The 18,963-nt window shown below is 43.0% G+C and overlaps 1 protein-coding gene across 1 annotated transcript in view; it reads right to left on the bottom strand.

The window, feature by feature from the left end:
* LOC126335951 (agrin-like) overlaps positions 1–18,963 on the bottom strand; it is a 304,094-nt gene that overhangs the window by 60,286 nt on the left and 224,845 nt on the right. The window contains exon 9 of the mRNA XM_049999428.1: positions 13,004–13,231. Coding sequence (XP_049855385.1) covers positions 13,004–13,231 — 228 coding nt within the window. The remainder of the gene's footprint in view (positions 1–13,003; positions 13,232–18,963) is intronic.

The following is an 18,963-nucleotide window of genomic DNA, read 5'->3' as shown; positions in this document are numbered from 1 at the left end:
AACACGTTCACGCACAGAGCACGTAGGTTTTTGCTTATGTAAAATATGAAGGAAAGTCCCTCAGCTACGAAAAAGGGCAGGCGGGAATAGAAAGGATAGATTTGGCGGTAGAACCACAAGGAATTTTTGTAGCACAGTGAGTCGAAGGCTGATATTCGTACTGTTCATATATCGTATGATGAAGGAGAAATGAAAGCATCAAAATTGAGTCATAATGCCTCAGATGTGGAGGATCACTGAAATGTAATTCATCACATTTACCAGCTGACTCTGAATCATACAAAATCTGGTGCCAAGACGATGATTTTCAGAGCATTTATACTTCAAGAGCTATGATTACGTATGGAGTTTTTACTTTAGCCACAGAAGATCGCAACAGTCACTAGCTTCAGCTCAAGTAAAGTTTAGTATTAATTTATTTGCATGCACCAGTAATTTGCTTCAGACGCGAATACTAAGCATTTTAATTTCAACTTATTGATGAGAACATTAATTCATCCTTCGGTCATTTTATGTAGACAGGTTCGTTTTCCTACTGGTGCAGTAAATTCAAGTGTGCTGTTTTATTGGACTGCAAAGTATTTATTAATTTAACAGTATTCATTAACTTTTGTGGAGTAGTAAACTCCAACTGATCTGCAAAGATAATGAGCTAAAGTTTTTCAAACATGTGAATGAAAATAAAATAACTAATTACTCTGCTGAAATTGCATTCTTGTCGAATATTAGTTCTGTATTAAAAGTAACTGAAAGAAATAGAGATAATAAAAGGAGATTATTGGGCAATACAATTTAAGGGGAAATATGATGAATGCCTGTATCCCAGGTTTATAAAACGGTTGTTTTTCCTGTATTTGTGTTTACATGGGAATCGTAATGGTGTCTTACTATAAAACAATTTATGGGCCCAAAATCAAAGGTGGACGCAGTATCACAATCATTATCACAGTCGCATTCGCGAGGACGAGGGTTCAATTCCGCGTCCGGCCATCCTGATTTAGGTTTTCCGTTATTTCCCTAAATCGCTCCAGGCAAATGCCGGGATGGTTCCTGTCAAAGGGCACAGCCGACTTCCTTCCCCGTCCTTCCCTAATCCGATGAGACCGCTGACCTCGCTCTCTGGTCTCCTTCCCCAAAACAACCCATTATCACAGTGAAAGTGGTTATGATGTGCAGCAATAATTTGTACAGGTTTTGTGATCTTGAAAGAGTAACTTGTTACAGCTTCAGATTCAGGATCCCCATGTTTCAATTACAGTCTGTTTAATGCAAAGAAATCTATGCTCCCACTGGAACGTATAATAATCATATTAAACAGTACAACATCTTAAAGAGCACTTCTATGTCAATGCTTTGCAACAGTCCAGTATCCTAATTAGATACGCTCCTGCCTTATTAATTGATTTTGTGTAATGAACAGTGGCTATCTTACTTTAAATACAGATAGTATATTTTAGTGACAAACATTTTCTGGTCAGAACGTTTTATGCTTATATCTGTACTGCTCGTGTCAAATTATTTTACCACTAATTACTAAATTGTACTAGTGTTTCGTAATCTGTTTGCAAAACAGAATATAGTACCAAGTAAAATTATAAACATTAATTAACTTCCTAAACAATATAATTACTTGATCGCCCCTTGTCTAATGTGACTGGCGACCGGTTTTTAATTACGCAGTTACAGTTTACTTTAAAAACTACCAAAACATTGGTTTGATTTCCGTTAATCAAGCTACTGCTCTCTATCAAAATTATTCGTTCTAGTGACGAAACATAGTCAGTTACCTTTGACATCAGCACACATTCATGGTCATTTTCAATTCCTTCGATAGAGGTAACATTACAGGCTGTCTACTCAAGTAGGGTTATATTCTGTGTCATACTGAAGGTCTGGGCTACAGGGTAGATGATCAGACACCTCCCAGCCACAAGCTTGCAGGAGCTCAGTTTCCCGTCGAGCCACGTCTGGCCGACCGTTATCGTGCAATAAGAAAACACCGGCAGCAAGCACCCCGCGCCGCTTGCTCTGAATGGCACGTCACTGTTTGCGCATTGTTTCTCAGTAACGGTCACGATTCGTCGCCTGGTCAGGAATTCGACGAGGTAAACTCCCGGCCTGTCCCACAGCACTGAACACAGCCATTCACACACCGACACAGTTCGCTTCAGTTTCTCCTTGCAGGGAGAGCCACTATGACGCCGATGAATTCCCTGCTACTTGATTTTTTCTGGGGTATTGTGTACAACAAAAGTCTCATCAAACTTTTTGTGATCCGATCCAGAAACACGTCACCACCACCATGGTAGCCGTGCAGAATAGTCAAAGATGTTCCCCTGTGGCTCAATTTGTGTTCTGGATTCAGTTGCTTCGGCACCCATTTGGCGCTCAGTTTCCGGAACAACAGGTGCTCCGTGAGAATTTCATGCAACAAGCAGCTGCACATCTGTGGGAACAGAGCGCTGAGTTCCGTTAAGCGACGATTCTCCACAATGCGTTCCCACGCAAGCCCCACGAGATTGCCTGTAATTATAGATGGCCTTCCGCTACATTCGTCATCGCGAATATTTTGTCGATCTGCTCCAGTCTCTGCACTACCCACGCATCTTCTACTTCATCATGATGTTATGCCCATAGACCTGGAACGGTTGACAGTGAGTATCAATCTGCGCTTTTCTGTGCATTCAAAAACTTTATCACCGACCACACTTCACATACAGTGGGAGCTGGAATACCAGCTGTTAACGATGCTACAGAGAGACCGCGGGAACTTCGGTCAGCGCTTGCGCCATGGCACGTCATTACTCTATCAAGTACACGCAGTCGCTTAGCGGAATATATAGCTTTTTGCCTTGGCACGAGTAAAATACTTACATTATTGACGCGCCACGAACGTAACAATAACGTAGGAGTTTCGACATGAGAAATCGCTTAAATTCCGCTGGGGAGAAGCAAATGATTAAGAAGGTAAACGTCCTCTAGATATAAACATGATGTGCCTAAATGCCGAAGGAGAAATGGAGTATTAAAATTATAAAAACTGTACAGTTTATGAAACTACATTTATTGGCATGATTTAGTACTAAAAGTAATTACACACTGTCCAGTCACTTCAGTGAGGCCACCTGAGGAAAAACCTTTTGCAGCGCTGACTGCTGCAAGAAGTGGAGAATGAGAGTCAGTGACATTCTGGTAGGTGCTGAAAGGGATGCGGAGTCATGCCGACTCCAGCGGCGTGGCCAGCTGGGCAAGAGAAGTGTGGAATACCCGACTTCGGTTTATTGAGATAATCTTGTGAACGAGTGATTCACCTGTAAAGGAGATAGCATGTAGGACGCTAATGCGACCTATTCTTGGGTAGTGTTCGAACGTCTGGGATCCGCACCAGGTCGGATTAAAGGAAGACGTCGAGAAAGTTCGGAGGATGCCGCAAGATTTTATAGTAGTTGGTCCGAACAACGGGAAGGTGATGCGGAGTTGCTTTCGGAGCTTAAATGGGAGTCCCTGGACGGAAGGTTACGTTTTCTTCGAGAAACACTGTTGAGAAAATTTAAAGAACAGGCATCTGAAGCTGACTGCCGATAACAAACACTTCGCATAAGGAAAACAAACACAGAATACGAGAAATTAGGACTCATACGAAGGCATGCATACAATCGTTTTCTCCTCGCTCTGTTTGAGAGTGGAATATGAAAGGAAATGACTAGTATTGGTGTAAAGTACCCTCCGCCGAGTACCGTACGGTGCGGAGTGTGAATGTGTATCTAGATGTAGATGTTGACGTTGATCTAGGAAACTCGTGTCTATTAGTAGGCATTATTCGTCGGACAGCTTTCTGCTCTGCTTCTGCAGGTGCGATGTGTTTCAGTTTTTTCATATGAGTCCGCTAGGTTTCTCTTCATATTTGCATGAACAGTTACAAGGTTGTTGTCGATACATGTATCACATGACTATCTGATATGAGGAGAGCAGTGAAGGTGGATTTATTTTCTATGTTTTTTCTTTATAATTCTGTACGTTCCTTGTATCATGTTTTTGTTCATCGTAGCTGAATGTAGCTGACTTTAGATTTATTCTACGTTTGACTTACATTGACCATAGTACAATTCAAGTTACACTTTCCTTTATTTTTTTTACTGTACTTATACTGTGCATGGGAAAACTTCAACTATGTCATGTACAAAATCCTACACATTAAATTATTAGAGAATTAATTATATCATTACATATAACAGTATTATTATTATCGTTTGTTCTAACAGATCATACACAACTAAAAACCAAAATAATTTACAGGTTAGTTTTTAAATTTTATAGCCACGTCGCAGCATTGTGTGTCAATTCATGTACATTGCTCCGCACCACAAGGCATAATAACTCGATTTCTTGCAGGGATGGCCGCACCTCCCTTGCCCTTTTTGGGATGCGCTTGGGTTTCGACCTTACGCGACGGGAAAGATCAAATGCTTCAGTGTGTGTCGTTGGGTTTTTAATTAGATGGATATTCAGGGGTTTTAAACATTCTTGGCTTGAATGGCTTGAGTGACTTCAGGTGTATAGACTGTTGATTCTGGAAAGAACTACGTAGAATTGAATCTTACGCGACCCTTTAAGAATTTCCTCCTTCTCATATTTTCTTCTTAGTGAGGGAACATTGGAATGAACGGACAACCAGTCAGCACAGCAACAGTTACAGGGAATACGCAACAAAGCACAGATCCAAACAGACTGGCTCAAGACTAATCAGACACATGATACAACTCGATTAGCCACGCGGTGTAGCCACGCGGTCTGACGTGCCTTCCTTTGATTCGAGTGACTCCCCCCGCCGGAAGTTCAAGTCCTCGCTCAGGCATGGGTGTGTGTGGTTGTTGTCCTTAGCGTAAGTCAGTTTAAGTTAGATTTAAGTCTTGGGACCGATGACCTCAAGAGTTTGGTCCCATGGGACCTTATCACAAATTTGAAGATTTTACAATTTCATTAACACTGGATACAGGTTACCAACGTGTCAATCATATAGTTGATCTTAAACCAAAAGGCGAATATTTCTCACGTCCTAAACTGGAGAATGAAGTAAATATAGTAGTAATACGGGATACCCACGACAAAAGAACTATGCAGCTCTGTATAGGAGTGGAAAGGTGGATGGCTACGCACTTTTCCATGAAAAGTATCCAGTCACTCTTAAGTAATGCGGAATGAGTCACTAGACGTCACGAGAGGCAGACCCGTCTGTATAACATGAGGCAGGGAGTATCCTGTTGTCAGTAGAGAAGCAACAACTACAAATTAAGGCGGCCAGAAAAGCTCTGTGACCTTGAACACGGTCTAGTCATTGGAAATTATCTGTGTAGCAAACGATCAGGGACATTTCAATCTTTGTACATCTGCCCAAGTCGTTAGTTGGTAATGTCAGTGTAAAGAGCATACCATAAGAAACAACCACAAGTAAAACAAGACCATGCAGACCTCATATACTTACGGAGAAACACCGTTGAGCACTGTTCAAGGTAGTTGTAATAAATTGCAATAATCAACAAAAGGAATCACTTGTGAGATCGCCTGCCGTTGTGGCCGAGCGGTTCTAGGCACTTCAGTATGGAACCGCGAAACCTCTACGGTCGCAGGTTTGAATCCTGGCTCGGGCATGAATGTGTGTGATGTCCTTAGGTTTAAGTAGTTCTAAGTTCTAGGAGACTGATTACCTCAGAAGTTAAGTCCCATAGTGCTCAGGACCTTAATAGACTGGAAAATTGTGGCCTCGTTAGATGAGTCCCGATATCCGTATGTATGAGTTGATGGTAGGGTTTGAGGGTGTACCAAAACCCACGAAGCCATGGACGCAGGTTGCCAATAATTTCATGTGCAAGCTGGTCGTGGCTCCGTAATGGTGCGTATTGTATTTACACGGAATGGACTGGGTTCTCTGGTCCAACTGAACCGATCATTGGCAGGAAATGATTGGGTTCGGCCACTTGGACACCATTTTCAGCCAATCAAAGACGGAATTTTTATGGATGACAATTCCCGTTGTCACCAGGCCACAGCTGTTAGCGACTGATTTGAAGAAGATTCTGGAGAATCCGAGAGAATGGTCTGGCCATCCACATCGCTGACATGAACCATATCGAACATTTATGGGACGTATTCAACAAAAAATCCTCCATCGGCAACAATTTCATAATTATGAACAACTGTAGAGGCAGCCTGGCTTAGTATTTCTGCTGGGGACGTCCAACGACTTGTTGAGTCCATGCCACGTGTCAATTTGCTGAATTATGCAGGGCAAAATGAAGTCTGACTCGATATCAGGAGATATTCTATGACTTTCGTCACCTCATTGTAGTAGATGTCAGGATACTTTTATTATACAGCGTAATACTGGTGGGGTAGCTAAAGTATAACATTTGGTTTCATTTACAGTGTGAGAGTCAGATCCTAGCAGAAAGTGAAAAGACGATATCAGAGTAAAGTAAAGAACATCCTAACGATTGGAACTGTTGTTGCGAAGCAGCAACTCTTTGTAAACACGGAGGAACTAATATAAATCGTAAAGAGGCTCTGTGAGGAGAAGTGTCAGTAGTTTCTTCCAGATTTCCCATAGGGTGCTCGCCTCCTGAATGTATGTGTGGCGGAGACCTCTGTGACCTAACAGACCTAATTTTGTTGCGGGTAGATGACGTCACATGTGAGACTGTGTTGGTAATAGTCGGATGTGTGTTTTTTCTGTGGCTTGTATTGTTGAATGTGATGGATTGGGTCATTTTATTTTGAACTACAGCTTTTTCCACGTCAGGGTACTGTGAATGGGATAATATTCGTCATAACATTTGGATTTTCTGCGATCTGAAATGTTTCCGTAATATGGCTAGAGGTTTCCATTTCGCGATTTATTGCGTCGAAATTCCGTTCATGGTTAACAGGACATTGTTTGAGTAGTTATAACGTGTTTACCATGCACGGACTCAAGGAATTATTAAAGCAGTCTATTAAACTAAAAAACTGATCGGATTATCTGTTCATTCGGTTCTTGGTAGAAGATTTTGTCGATTTTGAATGAAAACCCTCACGACACTGCGTCAATATTCTACAATATCGCAGAATATTAAATCAGTGTCGTGCGGATTCTTATCAAAGTGTTGTAACTTTACTAGCACTATTTTATGTTTGCTTGCTTGTGTTAAAGACATTGTTAGTTCAACAGAGGCATTTTCACATTTTCGGAGAGTAGTCTTTCAACCGTCTAAGCTCTCTCAGTTGACATATAACAACTTAATTGAAATAGGCTTTTCATGTACTTAATGTTCGCCCCCGGTAGCTGATTGGTCAGCGCGACAGTACCTCAGTCCTAAGGGCCCGGGTTAGACCCCCGGCTGGGTCGGAGATTTTCTCCATTCAGGGACTGGGTGTTGTGTTGTCATAATAATCATCATTTCGTCCTCATTGACGCGCAAGTCGCCGAAGTGGCGTCAAATCGAAAGACGTGCACCTGACGAACGGTCTACCCGATGGGAGGCCCTAGTCAAACGACTTTTTTTTTAATGTACTTAATACCCTACCCTCGTATTGCCGATTTTGATTCCAAAAGCTACTGTGCGCGATTCCAAAAGCTACTGTGAACTGATATGGTCACACGCCTTGCACTGTTGCGTGATATCTTGCATGTTCATTCGCAAAGCACATCATGTAATTTACTTAAGTGCGTTTAGCAAATATCAAGTCATTTCTTTCGTATATTCTTACATTACCGGTAGCGAGGCAGATCAGCTTATTTATTCTTGTTGCACAGGGAGGAGTTAACATTGAGGTTATGACGTAACTTTATGTGGACTACTTAGGGAACAGTTAGCATCTAGATATTGCTGTAGAGATTCAAATTAGTATCAGTAGTTTCACATGGTTGCTTTAAATGTCAACTGCTTAATACCCGGCGTTGACTGGATATCTACTTTTTCCAATTTTGTTCATCCACCTCCTTCTTCCCGTCTCTTTGCCCATCTCCTCTCCCTCTCTCTGCCCATTTCCTCCACTCTCTCTCTCCTTTCCCACCTCCCACTCTCTGTACATCTCCTTTTTTTTTTCTCTGGCCATCTCCCCCTTCACCTACCAAGTTTTGTTAAAGTCGATCCAGTGGTTTAGGAGGAAATGTGGAACATACGTACATACATCCACTTTTATAGTAGTTATGAATCAATATCGTAGTCTTGTTTGTTGGAGAGTTATCCGTCGTGTTTTCTTGATCACGTTTACTGTAATATTCCTGGATTAAAGCTTTCAGAAATGTCTGTATCTTTGTATATTCATAGTGGCTTTCAGGCGCATTTCATATTCAGAAAGTTGGATAATCATATTTTGTTCGAGTCACAGTGTACTGGCTATACAGTTTGAAGATAACACGGCGATCACAGCTAGAAACTTCCATTCTACATTAGGAATACTACGCAGAAACTTTATCCTATTAAAAGGCTACACATACCAGGTGGTTTCAAATAAGGTGCATTTACTCACAGGAGTGCAGTGTGGGCTGTATTTAAAGTATGGGAGCGAAAATTAACCGACATGCTAATGGGTTAATGTCTAACGGATTGACGCTGGAAAAAAAATTGTTTCAGATTTTGGCCGTAAGGTATAAATCTGGCGCTGTAAAAGCAAGAAAGACGTATAGAAATATTTCCATGCATAATGGATTAACAACTTGACATGGGCAGAAAATGTCAAACAAGTAAGGTATGTATAACGTTGATAATTAATTCCTGCTTGCACAATTTGTTCAACATGAGTTGTGGAGATGTCACCAAGGTACTGCACCTGTAAAACTACGTGATTAATGGTTGCTCGCAGCAGTTCTAGTAGAAACTTTGCTGTGTACTGTACACAGTGAGGTACACACTGAACTTGTCCCTGATAAATGTGTTGCTGTAGATATCCCCAGACCCAAAAGACACGTGGATTGAGATTCAGGTAATCTTGCAGCCGTGAATCTCGAAAATTTCTGGAGGTAGCACGTTCGTGAAAGGTTGCATTAAGCATATGTTTCACTGGGCGAGCGATATGAAGTGTCGTCTCATCTTACATGAAAACAGTGGCTTACACAGAGCTCCCACAGAGACCACAATGTGTTCAAGGTGGTCTCGATAACGTGCAAGACAACACGGCAGATGTGACAGGCACTCCGTGTGTATTATTCTCAAAGAAACCCTGGACGTGCAGGACTGTGCTTGTGATATAAGGCGATTGTAATGGGTCTTAGTGCAAAGCACGCGGCGTAACAATACCCCCAAACCCCGTAGTTCTGTGTGTTCGCTGCGCTCTGTAGTGTGAAATGTATCTCGTTACTCCATAAAATATTGCCAGATCACATGTCATCAACTTCGATCCATGCCAGAAACCAAAGAGCAAATACAAAACGTTGCTGCCGTTTAAGAGGTTTCACTTGCTGCACCATCTGGATTTTATAAGGGTACCTGTGTGAAGTAGACCGTAAAACTTCCCGTACTGTTGTTGACCATGGGATACAGAAGTCTCGCGACACTGTACGAGCACTAGCACTAACCGGGGCACGTGCTGCATGATCTTGTTACTTCCACTGGTTTAGGACGTCTCCCTCTTACAGGTGTAACGCACAGCTCACCCATATTTTGGAACTGCTTTATCACCTTCACTTACATGGTTCACATGGCTCTACGCACTATGGGACTTAACATCTGAGGTAATCAGTCCCCTAGACTTAGAACTACTTAAACCTAACTAACCTATGGACAACACAAACATCCATGCCCTAGGCAGGATTCGGACCTGCGACCGAAGCAGCCGCGTGGTTTATCACCTTCTTTAAACCATTTAATGACATCGGAACTCTTCTCAGACCCTTCAATGAAGCACAGTAATTGTAGATTCTCATGAAAAATTTCCACGGTCTCTCTTCTTGATGTTCATACTGTTCACTCACGTTATAGCTTGTCAAATGAGAGCCTGCATGTCCCACTGTCATACACTCCTGGAAATTAAAATAAGAACACCGTGAATTCATTGTCCCAGGAAGGGGAAACTTTATTGACACATTCCTGGGGTCAGATACATCACATGATCACACTGACAGAACCACAGGCACATAGACACAGGCAACAGAGCATGCACAATTTCGGCAATAGTACAGTGTATATCCACCTTTCGCAGCAATGCAGGCTGCTATTCTCCCATGGAGACGATCGTAGAGATGCTGGATGTAGTCCTGTGGAACGGCTTGCCATGTCATTTCCACCTGGCGCCTCAGTTGCACCAGCGTTCGTGCTGGACGTGCAGACCGCGTGAGACGACGCTTCATCCAGTCCCAAACATGCTCAATGGGGGACAGATCCGGAGATCTTGCTGGCCAGGGTAGTTGACTTACACCTTCTAGAGCACGTTGGGTGGCACGGGATACATACGGACGTGCATTGTCCTGTTGGAACAGCAAGTTCCCTTGCCGGTCTAGGAATGGTAGAACGATGGGTTCGATGACGGTTTGGATGTACCATGCACTATTCAGTGTCCCCTCGACGATCACCAGAGGTGTATGGCCAGTGTAGGAGGTCGCTCCCCATACCATGATGCCGGGTGTTGGCCCTGTGTGCCTCGGACGTATGCAGTCCTGATTGTGGCACTCACCTGCACGGCGTCAAACACGGATATGACCATCATTTGCACCAAGGCAGAAGCGACTCTCATCGCTGAAGACGACACGTCTCCATTCATCCCTCCATTCACGCCTGTCGCGACACCACTGGAGGCGGGCTACACGATGTTGGGGCGTGAGCGGAAGTCGGCCTAAGGTGTGCGGGACCGGAGCCCAGCTTCATGGAGACAGTTGCGAATGGTCCTCGCCGATACCCCAGGAGCAACAGTGTCCCTAATTTGCTGGGAAGTGGCGGTGCGGTCCCCTACGGCACTGCGTAGGATCCTACGGTCTTGGCGTGCATCCGTGCGTCGCTGCGGTCCGGTCCCAGGTCGACGTGCACGTGCACCTTCCACCGACCACTTGCGACAACATCGATGTACTGTGGAGACCTCACGCCCCACGTGTTGAGCAATTCGGTGGTACGTCCACCCGGCCTCCCGCATGCCCACTATACGCCCTCGCTCAAAGTCCGTCAGCTGCACATACGGTTCACGTCCACGCTGTCGCGGCATGCTACCAGTGTTAAAGACTGCGATGGAGCTCCGTATGCCACGGCAAACTGGCTGACAGTGACGGCGTCGGTGCACAAATGCTGCGCAGCTAGCGCCATTCGACGGCCAACACCGCGGTTCCTGGTGTGTCCGCTGTGCCGTGCGTGTGATCATTTCTTGTACAGCCCTCTCGCAGTGTCCGGAGCAAGTATGGTGGGTCTGACACACCGGTGTCAATGTGTTCTTTTTTCCATTTCCAGGAGTGTACAAACAGCGTACAACTCCAGATTTGCACGTGGTGGTCAAAAATTGGAATTATTGTTTTTGCTGCGTAGATCTGTTCCACATTAACGCATTAGCATATCTACCAAGTTTCACTGATATACTGTAATTACAGCTCACAACGGACTGCCGTGCATAACTGCACTTTAAGTGTGATAACCTAGTATGTAGATATAGGAAAGTTATCTGGTAAAAGTTTTGAGTTCGAAGATTTCATACACTTGTGGCATATTTTCTGGACAGCAATTAGAATTAGTAGCGTAAACACGGAGGTTCTGCCTATTCTGATATATCTCACTCTGTCTCCCTCGTTTAGTCGGTTCCGACTCTTCGTAACCCCATGAACCAAATCACGCCACTTTTTTCTGTCTTGCACTTTCTCCCGTAGACATTCCAGGTTGGAACACATTGCTTCTGTAATGCCATCGATCCATCTCATCCTCTGACGTCCTCTTCTTCTAGTTCCTTCACTCTTCCTCTGCATTAATGTTTTTTCGAGCGAGGCACTCCTTCGCATTGTGTGTCAAAAGCGGGTCAGCTTTTGTTTTAACATTAGACCTTCCATGGAGAAATCTGGTTTAATTTGCCCCAATATTGATCTGTTGGTTCTCTTTGCAGTCCATGGAACTCTAAGAAGTTTCGTCCAACACCACAATTCGAAGGCGTCAATTCTTCGCCGTTCAGCCTTTCTAATGGTCCAGGTTTCACATCCATACGTCACAACTGGAAAGACCATAGCTCCCAGAATACGGATCTTCGTTGCTAGTGTTCTATCTCTGGACCTTATAACCCTGCAACCGAGCAACAGTCGTCTCCGGATTTCATGGCTGCAGTCGCCATCAGTAGAGATCTGGGAACCGAGATAACTGAATGTGGTCACTACTTCCGTGGTTTCTCCTGCTATATCCCACGAATTGGTTGCCATAATTTTCGTTTTCTTCACATTCAGCCTAAGATCGCCCTTTTCTCTTTCGTCTTTCACCTTCAGCAAGAGTGTTCTCAATTCTTCTTCACTTTCTGATGACAGGATCGTATCATCCGCGTACCTGAGGTTGTTTACATTTATTCCAGCTATTTTAATTCCTGTTTCTCCTTCATCTAGCCTCGCATTCCTCATAACATGTTCTGCATACAGACTGAATAAGTGCGGTGACAGTATGCAGCCTTGCCGGACCCCTTTCTGAATCTTTATCCATTTCGTTGTTCCATACATAGTTCTCACCGTGGCTTCTTGTCCTAGGTATAAACTCCGTATCAGATGAATGAGGTGATCTGGTATACCCATGTTTTTCAGTACGTTCCATAATTTGTTGTGATCGACGCAGTCAAAGGCTTTGCCGTAATCAATAAAGTAGAGGTGCACATCTCTCTGGAATTCTCTTGCTTTTTCCATAATCCACCAAATGTTAGCAATTTGATCTCTAGTTCCTCTTCCTTTCCTAAATCCAGCTTGTTCTGATATACTGAAATATAATACAGTTCAAGGTTTCACAATGCTTGCAGTTGCTCTCCTACCTGTTGTAGGAGATATTACCATAACTAGGGCATGAGGAGGGACAGCGGCGTGACGTACCTTCATCGGCCGCCCTGCAGTCGCCGTAGAAGGCCACAGTGATGGGGGAGCGGCCACGCGGTCTGCGGCACGACGCGAGGTGCAGGCGGCACTCGCTGCGGTACGTGCGCCCGTCGCTGCCGCAAACCCGCTCGGCAGGGGCGTCGCGCGGGCAGTCGTCCCGGCAGGCGCAAACTCCTGCCCTGCATACGGCGCCGGGCTCCGCGCACACCACGCCTCTGCAAGGGTCTGCAACCAAGCGGCGAGCCGAGCGACGTCACACACACAAATACTCGGTGGAGACTAGGGCATTGCGAACGCGTTATACAGGATGTTGTCATGATGATGTTGATGATGATGATGAACAAGAGTAGAAGCGTGAACGATGCATGACAACAGGAAAGACAGGGAACACATACAGCCAAATTAAAAAAAAAACACATTGAACATAAAAGACAAATAACGTTAGCTAAAAGAGAAACGAGAAGAGTGCCAAGCGTAATTAGGTCCAATGCCCTGGAAATTTAGGATACGACATCAGAAAAAAAGGAAAAAGAAGAGCTTGTAATACATCAATATCTCTCAATAAAAAGGAGAAAGATACCCAATAGTGTAACAATATCCCGGAGGAACCATTCCTAGGATGCTATCAAAACCTTTGGACAGGGAGAGAAGAAAATATTGCAACAGTTCAATCAAGGAGAGAGAAAACAAATAATGTGCGTACTAAATATCCCAATGAAAATCTAGAGTTTAAACTTTCTACACTTACAAGCGGAGGGTACGACATTGGGATCACTTGGACGCTTGTAATAGGCCATTAAAATAACTTAACGTGCAAGTAGTAAGGTGCACTATTCTGGGAATTCTAAGAAAATCGCAAGAGGAATGGCCATGTTCCGGAAGATTGACAGAGGTCAGTAGTCTTTCCCGTATTCACGGAAGGACACCAGAGTGACTGCAATAGTTACAGAGGCATACGTTTCCTAAACTGTGGGAATAAGGTGGGTGTCACGATACTTTCCAAAAGATTAAATGCTTTAACCTGTTGGAAGAACAAAATGGTTTTAGATCGAGAATATAATATATGGATTGTGATTCATCAACATGTCAGAGACCAAACAAGCAAACAGAATATAATCTCCCAGGTGATATAGCTTTTATCGATTATGAAAAGGTGTTCGAACAGGCGATGAGATCCTAGGTGTGGGTAATTTTAGCAGAGTATGTCCTTCCTGAGTTTCAGAAAAGGTTAATTCAGAACTACACAATATCAAGTTATAAGTTGTCTCCATCATTAGTACAGGAATGAGAAGACTCACGCTAGAAATCCTTTATGGCCCACGCAGCTATAAATAAATGTAAATGACATGGTCAACAAATAGTGAAAAAATGGAAGATTTAGATTCACCGAGTCGTACAGTATTTAAGTGACGCTTTTTTTTTGCAGATGAACGGATCATACTGACGGATACGGAAGACACCTACAATTAACAATATGGTTCTTACATATAATGGTAAGAAAATAGAATTCAGTCACATCCACAAAGAAAAGTAAAGTTATAGGCTTCTGTGGGAAAAAATCTTTGACGAAAGATCATAGTCGTGAATATGATACTACTGGACAAGCACGTATATTTGACTACCCGGCCAGTTATAGTTCTCATGCTTGGGATAGTGATTCTGAGAAGGAACTACGAAAGTACTAACAAATAAAATCATGGACTTAAGCGACCAAAAAATTACGAAGAATTGATGCAAAAAGCTACATTTATCAAAGCTTTTATGAGATCAAGTATTACAGAGATGTTTCCTGAAATGAAATGGGAATCCCTGGGGACAAGAAGACTGTCTTCTCGCGAGGCACACTGTGGAAATTTACGAGATTCAGGTTTTGATGTTGACTGCATATCGATTCTACTGCTGCCAACGCACATTTCTCGTACCGGCTTCGAAGGCAAGATGAGAGAAATTAGGGCTGGAATGGAGGCATATAGGTGGTCATTTTTCCGTCCCTCTATTTTCTAGTGGAAAAGGAAAAGGAAAAGGAAAAAGGTACGTGGTACCCTCCGCCATACAGCGTACAGTGGCTTCAGGAGTATCTACATATGCAAAGATACTCCGCAAGTCACCTCACAGTGTGTGGCATAGGGAACCCGATTTCTAGTCATTTTCTTTCCTGTTCCACTCGTAAATAGACCGAGAACAAACGGCTGTCTATATGCCACCGAATGAGCACAATCTCATGTATCTCGTCTTTTCGGTGATATCTTGAAATGTATATTGGTGGCAGTAGAATCGTTCTACAGTCAGCTTCAAATGGCTGTTCCCTAAATGTTCTCAATAGTGTTTCTCGGGAAAACGTTGAATTCTCTTCAGTGAATCCCTTTTGAGATTCCGAAGCAACATCGTAACACCTGCGTGTTGTTTGAAGCTACCGGCAACAAACCAGCGGCCCGTCGCTTAATTGCTTCAATGTCTTCCTTTAATTCGACCTGGTGTGGATCCCAAACACTCTGGCAGTACTTAAAAATAGGTCACACTAGCTTCGAATACGCACTCTCCTCTAAATATCATCCACACTTCCCATAAATTCGCCCAATAAATCGGAGTCGACCATTCGCCATGGTCTAGGGGTAGCGTCTTTCATTAGAAATCATGAAGTCCTCGGTCCCTGGTTCTAACCACGAAAGCGCTTAAATTCTGAATAATAATCAGCGTTAGCGGCCGAAGACTTCCGGCATAAGAAGTCATCATCATTCTGCCGACGGCCTTGTCGAAGACGGTAGACAAGTGGGCGGAGGTCTAGAGCACTTTCTTGCCCTTGGCGTTGGAAACTGAACCTAAAGGCGGAAGAATCAGCAACTGCATGGGGGAGCAGAAGGCAGTTGAAACCATTGTATTAAACACACATAATGTGTATCCACACGACATATTCTGTGTAACTGAAAAAGTGTCATGATTGGGAAAAGTGTCCAACTTTGAACACCAGGGGGGGGGGGGGGGGGGGGAGTGAGGGGGGAGACAGCCACAGAGGAGGTGATCATGAGAAAAAGACTGAATAAACAACGAAATGAGAAGGATTTCTGGTCAGATGAGTATGGAGTAACAACAACACCAGCAGTTAACGATGTAACGGGAGTAGGATTCGTTATGAATAGGAAGGTACAGCAGAGAGTGTGTTTCTGTTAACGGTTCAGTGACAGGATTGTTCACATCAGAATCGACAGCCAACTGAAACTGACAACAATAGTTCAGGTATACATGCCGATGTCGTAAGCTGAGGATGAAAAGATATAGAAAGTATATGAGGATATGGAAAGGCTAATAAAGTACGTAAAGGGAGATCAAAATCCAATAGCTACGGGGGACAGGAACACGGTTGCGGGGAAAGGAGTACAAGAAAGGGTTACAGGAGAGTATGGCCTTCTAACGAGAGAGGAGAAATTGAGTTCTGCAATAAATTCCAGCTTGTAACAGTGAATACTCTGCTGAAAAATCACAAGAGAAGGAGATATTCTTGGAAAGGGCCTAGACATACGGAAATATTTCAGTTATATTACATTGCGGTCAGAGAAGGATCGGATATCAGATACTGTAGTGTAAGGCGTATTCACGAGCAGATATAGACTCAGATTACAGAGCAGTAGTGATGAAGAGTAGGCTAAAGTTAAGAGAAGAATCAATGAGGAAGAGAAGTGGGATACGAAAGTTCTAAGGAGTTATGACATACGCTTGAAAGTCTCTAAGGCTTTATGTACTGCAATAATGAGTAGTTCAGCATGCAGCACAGAAGATAAATGGACGTCTCTAAAAATGGCAATCGCAGAAGTTAGAAAGAAACACGTAGGTACAAGAAAGGTAACTGCGAAGAATCCATGCTTAAAAGAAGAAATACTTTAGCTGATTTATGAAAGAAGGACGTACAAAAGTGTTCGGGGAGGCTGAGGAACATAGAAATATAAGTCGCTGAGAAATGAACTAAATAGGAAGTACAGAGAATCTATGAAAAATGTGAAGAAATCGAAAAAGAAATGTCATTCTGGAAGGACTGACTCTGCATATAGGAAAGCCAAAACGACATTCTGTGCAAATGAAAGTAAAGGTTGAAACATTAAGATTGCAACAAGATTTCCACTGTTAAATGCAGAGGACAGAGGGAGTAGGTGGAAATGAAGACATCTATGAGGGGGGAAGATTTGTCGTCTGATGTGATTCAAGAAGGAACAGAAACCGATTTAAAAAGATAGGAGATGAAGTATCAGAATCAGAATTTTAAAGAGCTTTCTCATGGCATGTTATCTATCCCTTCTGCCTTATTTGATCTTAAGAATGCAGAAGACATAGACAACATTCCATCATAATTTCTAAAATCATTAGGGGTAGTGGTAACAAAACTACTATTCACGTTGGTACGTAGAATGTATGAATCTGGCGATATACCATCTGACTTTCGCAAAATATCGTCCACTCAAATCCAAAGACTGCTAGAGCTGACAATTGCGAGAATTATTGCACATTCAGCGTAACAGCTCGTGCATCCAAGTTGCTGAGAAGCATAGCATACAGAAAATGAAAAATAAAGCTGAGTATGTGTAAGATGACGATTAGTTTGGCTTTAGGAAGGGTAAAGGCAACAGAGAGGCAATTCTGACATTGCCGTTGATAATGGAAGCAGGAAACTAAAAATAAAAAATCAAGCCATGTTCATAGGAATTGTCGACCCACTAAAAGCTTTCGATAAAGTCAAACGGTGAGGAAAACAGGGGTAGGATATAGCGAGAGGTGAGTAAATACAACGTGACCAGAACATGAGAGAATAACAAGAATGGAAGACAAAGAACGGAGTGCACGGATTAAAAAGTGTGTAAGACCGGGATGATGTCTTTCGCCCCAGGAAATTAAACCGAATGTTTAGGAGTGGACTTAAAATTCAAGATGGAAGGATATCAATGATACGATTCGCTGATGACAGTGCTATCATCAGTGAAAATGAAGAATAATTACATGATCTGATTAATGGAATGAACAGTGTAATGAGTAAAATATATGGGTTGGGAATAAATCGAAGAAACGTGAATAAGAAGTAGCAGAAATCAGAACAGCTAGAAACTTAACATCATGACTGATGGTCCAGAAGTAGATGAAGTTAAGGAATTCCACTATCTAGGTAGCAAACGTAACGAATGACGGAGGGAGCAAGGAGGACATCGAAAGCAGACTAGCATTGGCAATAAGGGCTATCCTGGCCAAGAGAAGTCTACTAGTATCAAACATAGGAAGAAATTTCTGAGAATATACATTTGGAGCACAGTATTGTATGGTAGTGAAACAAGGGTTGTGGAAAAAGCGGAACACAAGAGAATCGAACCATACGAGGTGTGGTGGAACAGACGGTTGTTGAAAATTAGGTAGGCCGATAAGGTAAGGAATGAGGAGGTTCCACGGATAATCAGAGATGAAAGGAATATGTGAAAAACACTGACAAGGAGGAGAGATAGGATAATAGGACATCTATTAAAATATCATGAATAACTCCATGTTGCTAGAGGGAGCTGTAGAGGGTAAAAACGGTAGAAGAACATAGGCCTAGATATTTAAACGATGTGACTATGGCAAGCAGAACACTATCAATTCTGTATTTGCAGATTACGGCTTTGTTTTTTCTACTCATCCGAATTAATGTACATTTCTATATAGAGTTATCACACCAACTAGAAATTATGTCTAAGTCATCCAGTATCCTCCCACAATCACTCAACGATGTGACCGTGCAGTACATTACACTATGATCAGGAAAGGAAAGCAGATTGCTGCCCACCCTGTTCACCAGATCGTACATATACACTCCTGGAATTTGAAATAAGAACACCGTGAATTCATTGTCCCAGGAAGGGGTAACTTTATTGACACATTCCTGGGGTCAGATACATCACATGATCACACTGACAGAACCACAGGCACATAGACACAGGCAACAG

The sequence above is a fragment of the Schistocerca gregaria genome, chromosome 2, assembly GCF_023897955.1.
Source record: "Schistocerca gregaria isolate iqSchGreg1 chromosome 2, iqSchGreg1.2, whole genome shotgun sequence".
NCBI lineage: Eukaryota > Metazoa > Arthropoda > Insecta > Orthoptera > Acrididae > Schistocerca > Schistocerca gregaria.
Note: the sequence above shows the minus strand (reverse complement) of the source record. Positions and strands in the feature narration are given on the sequence as shown.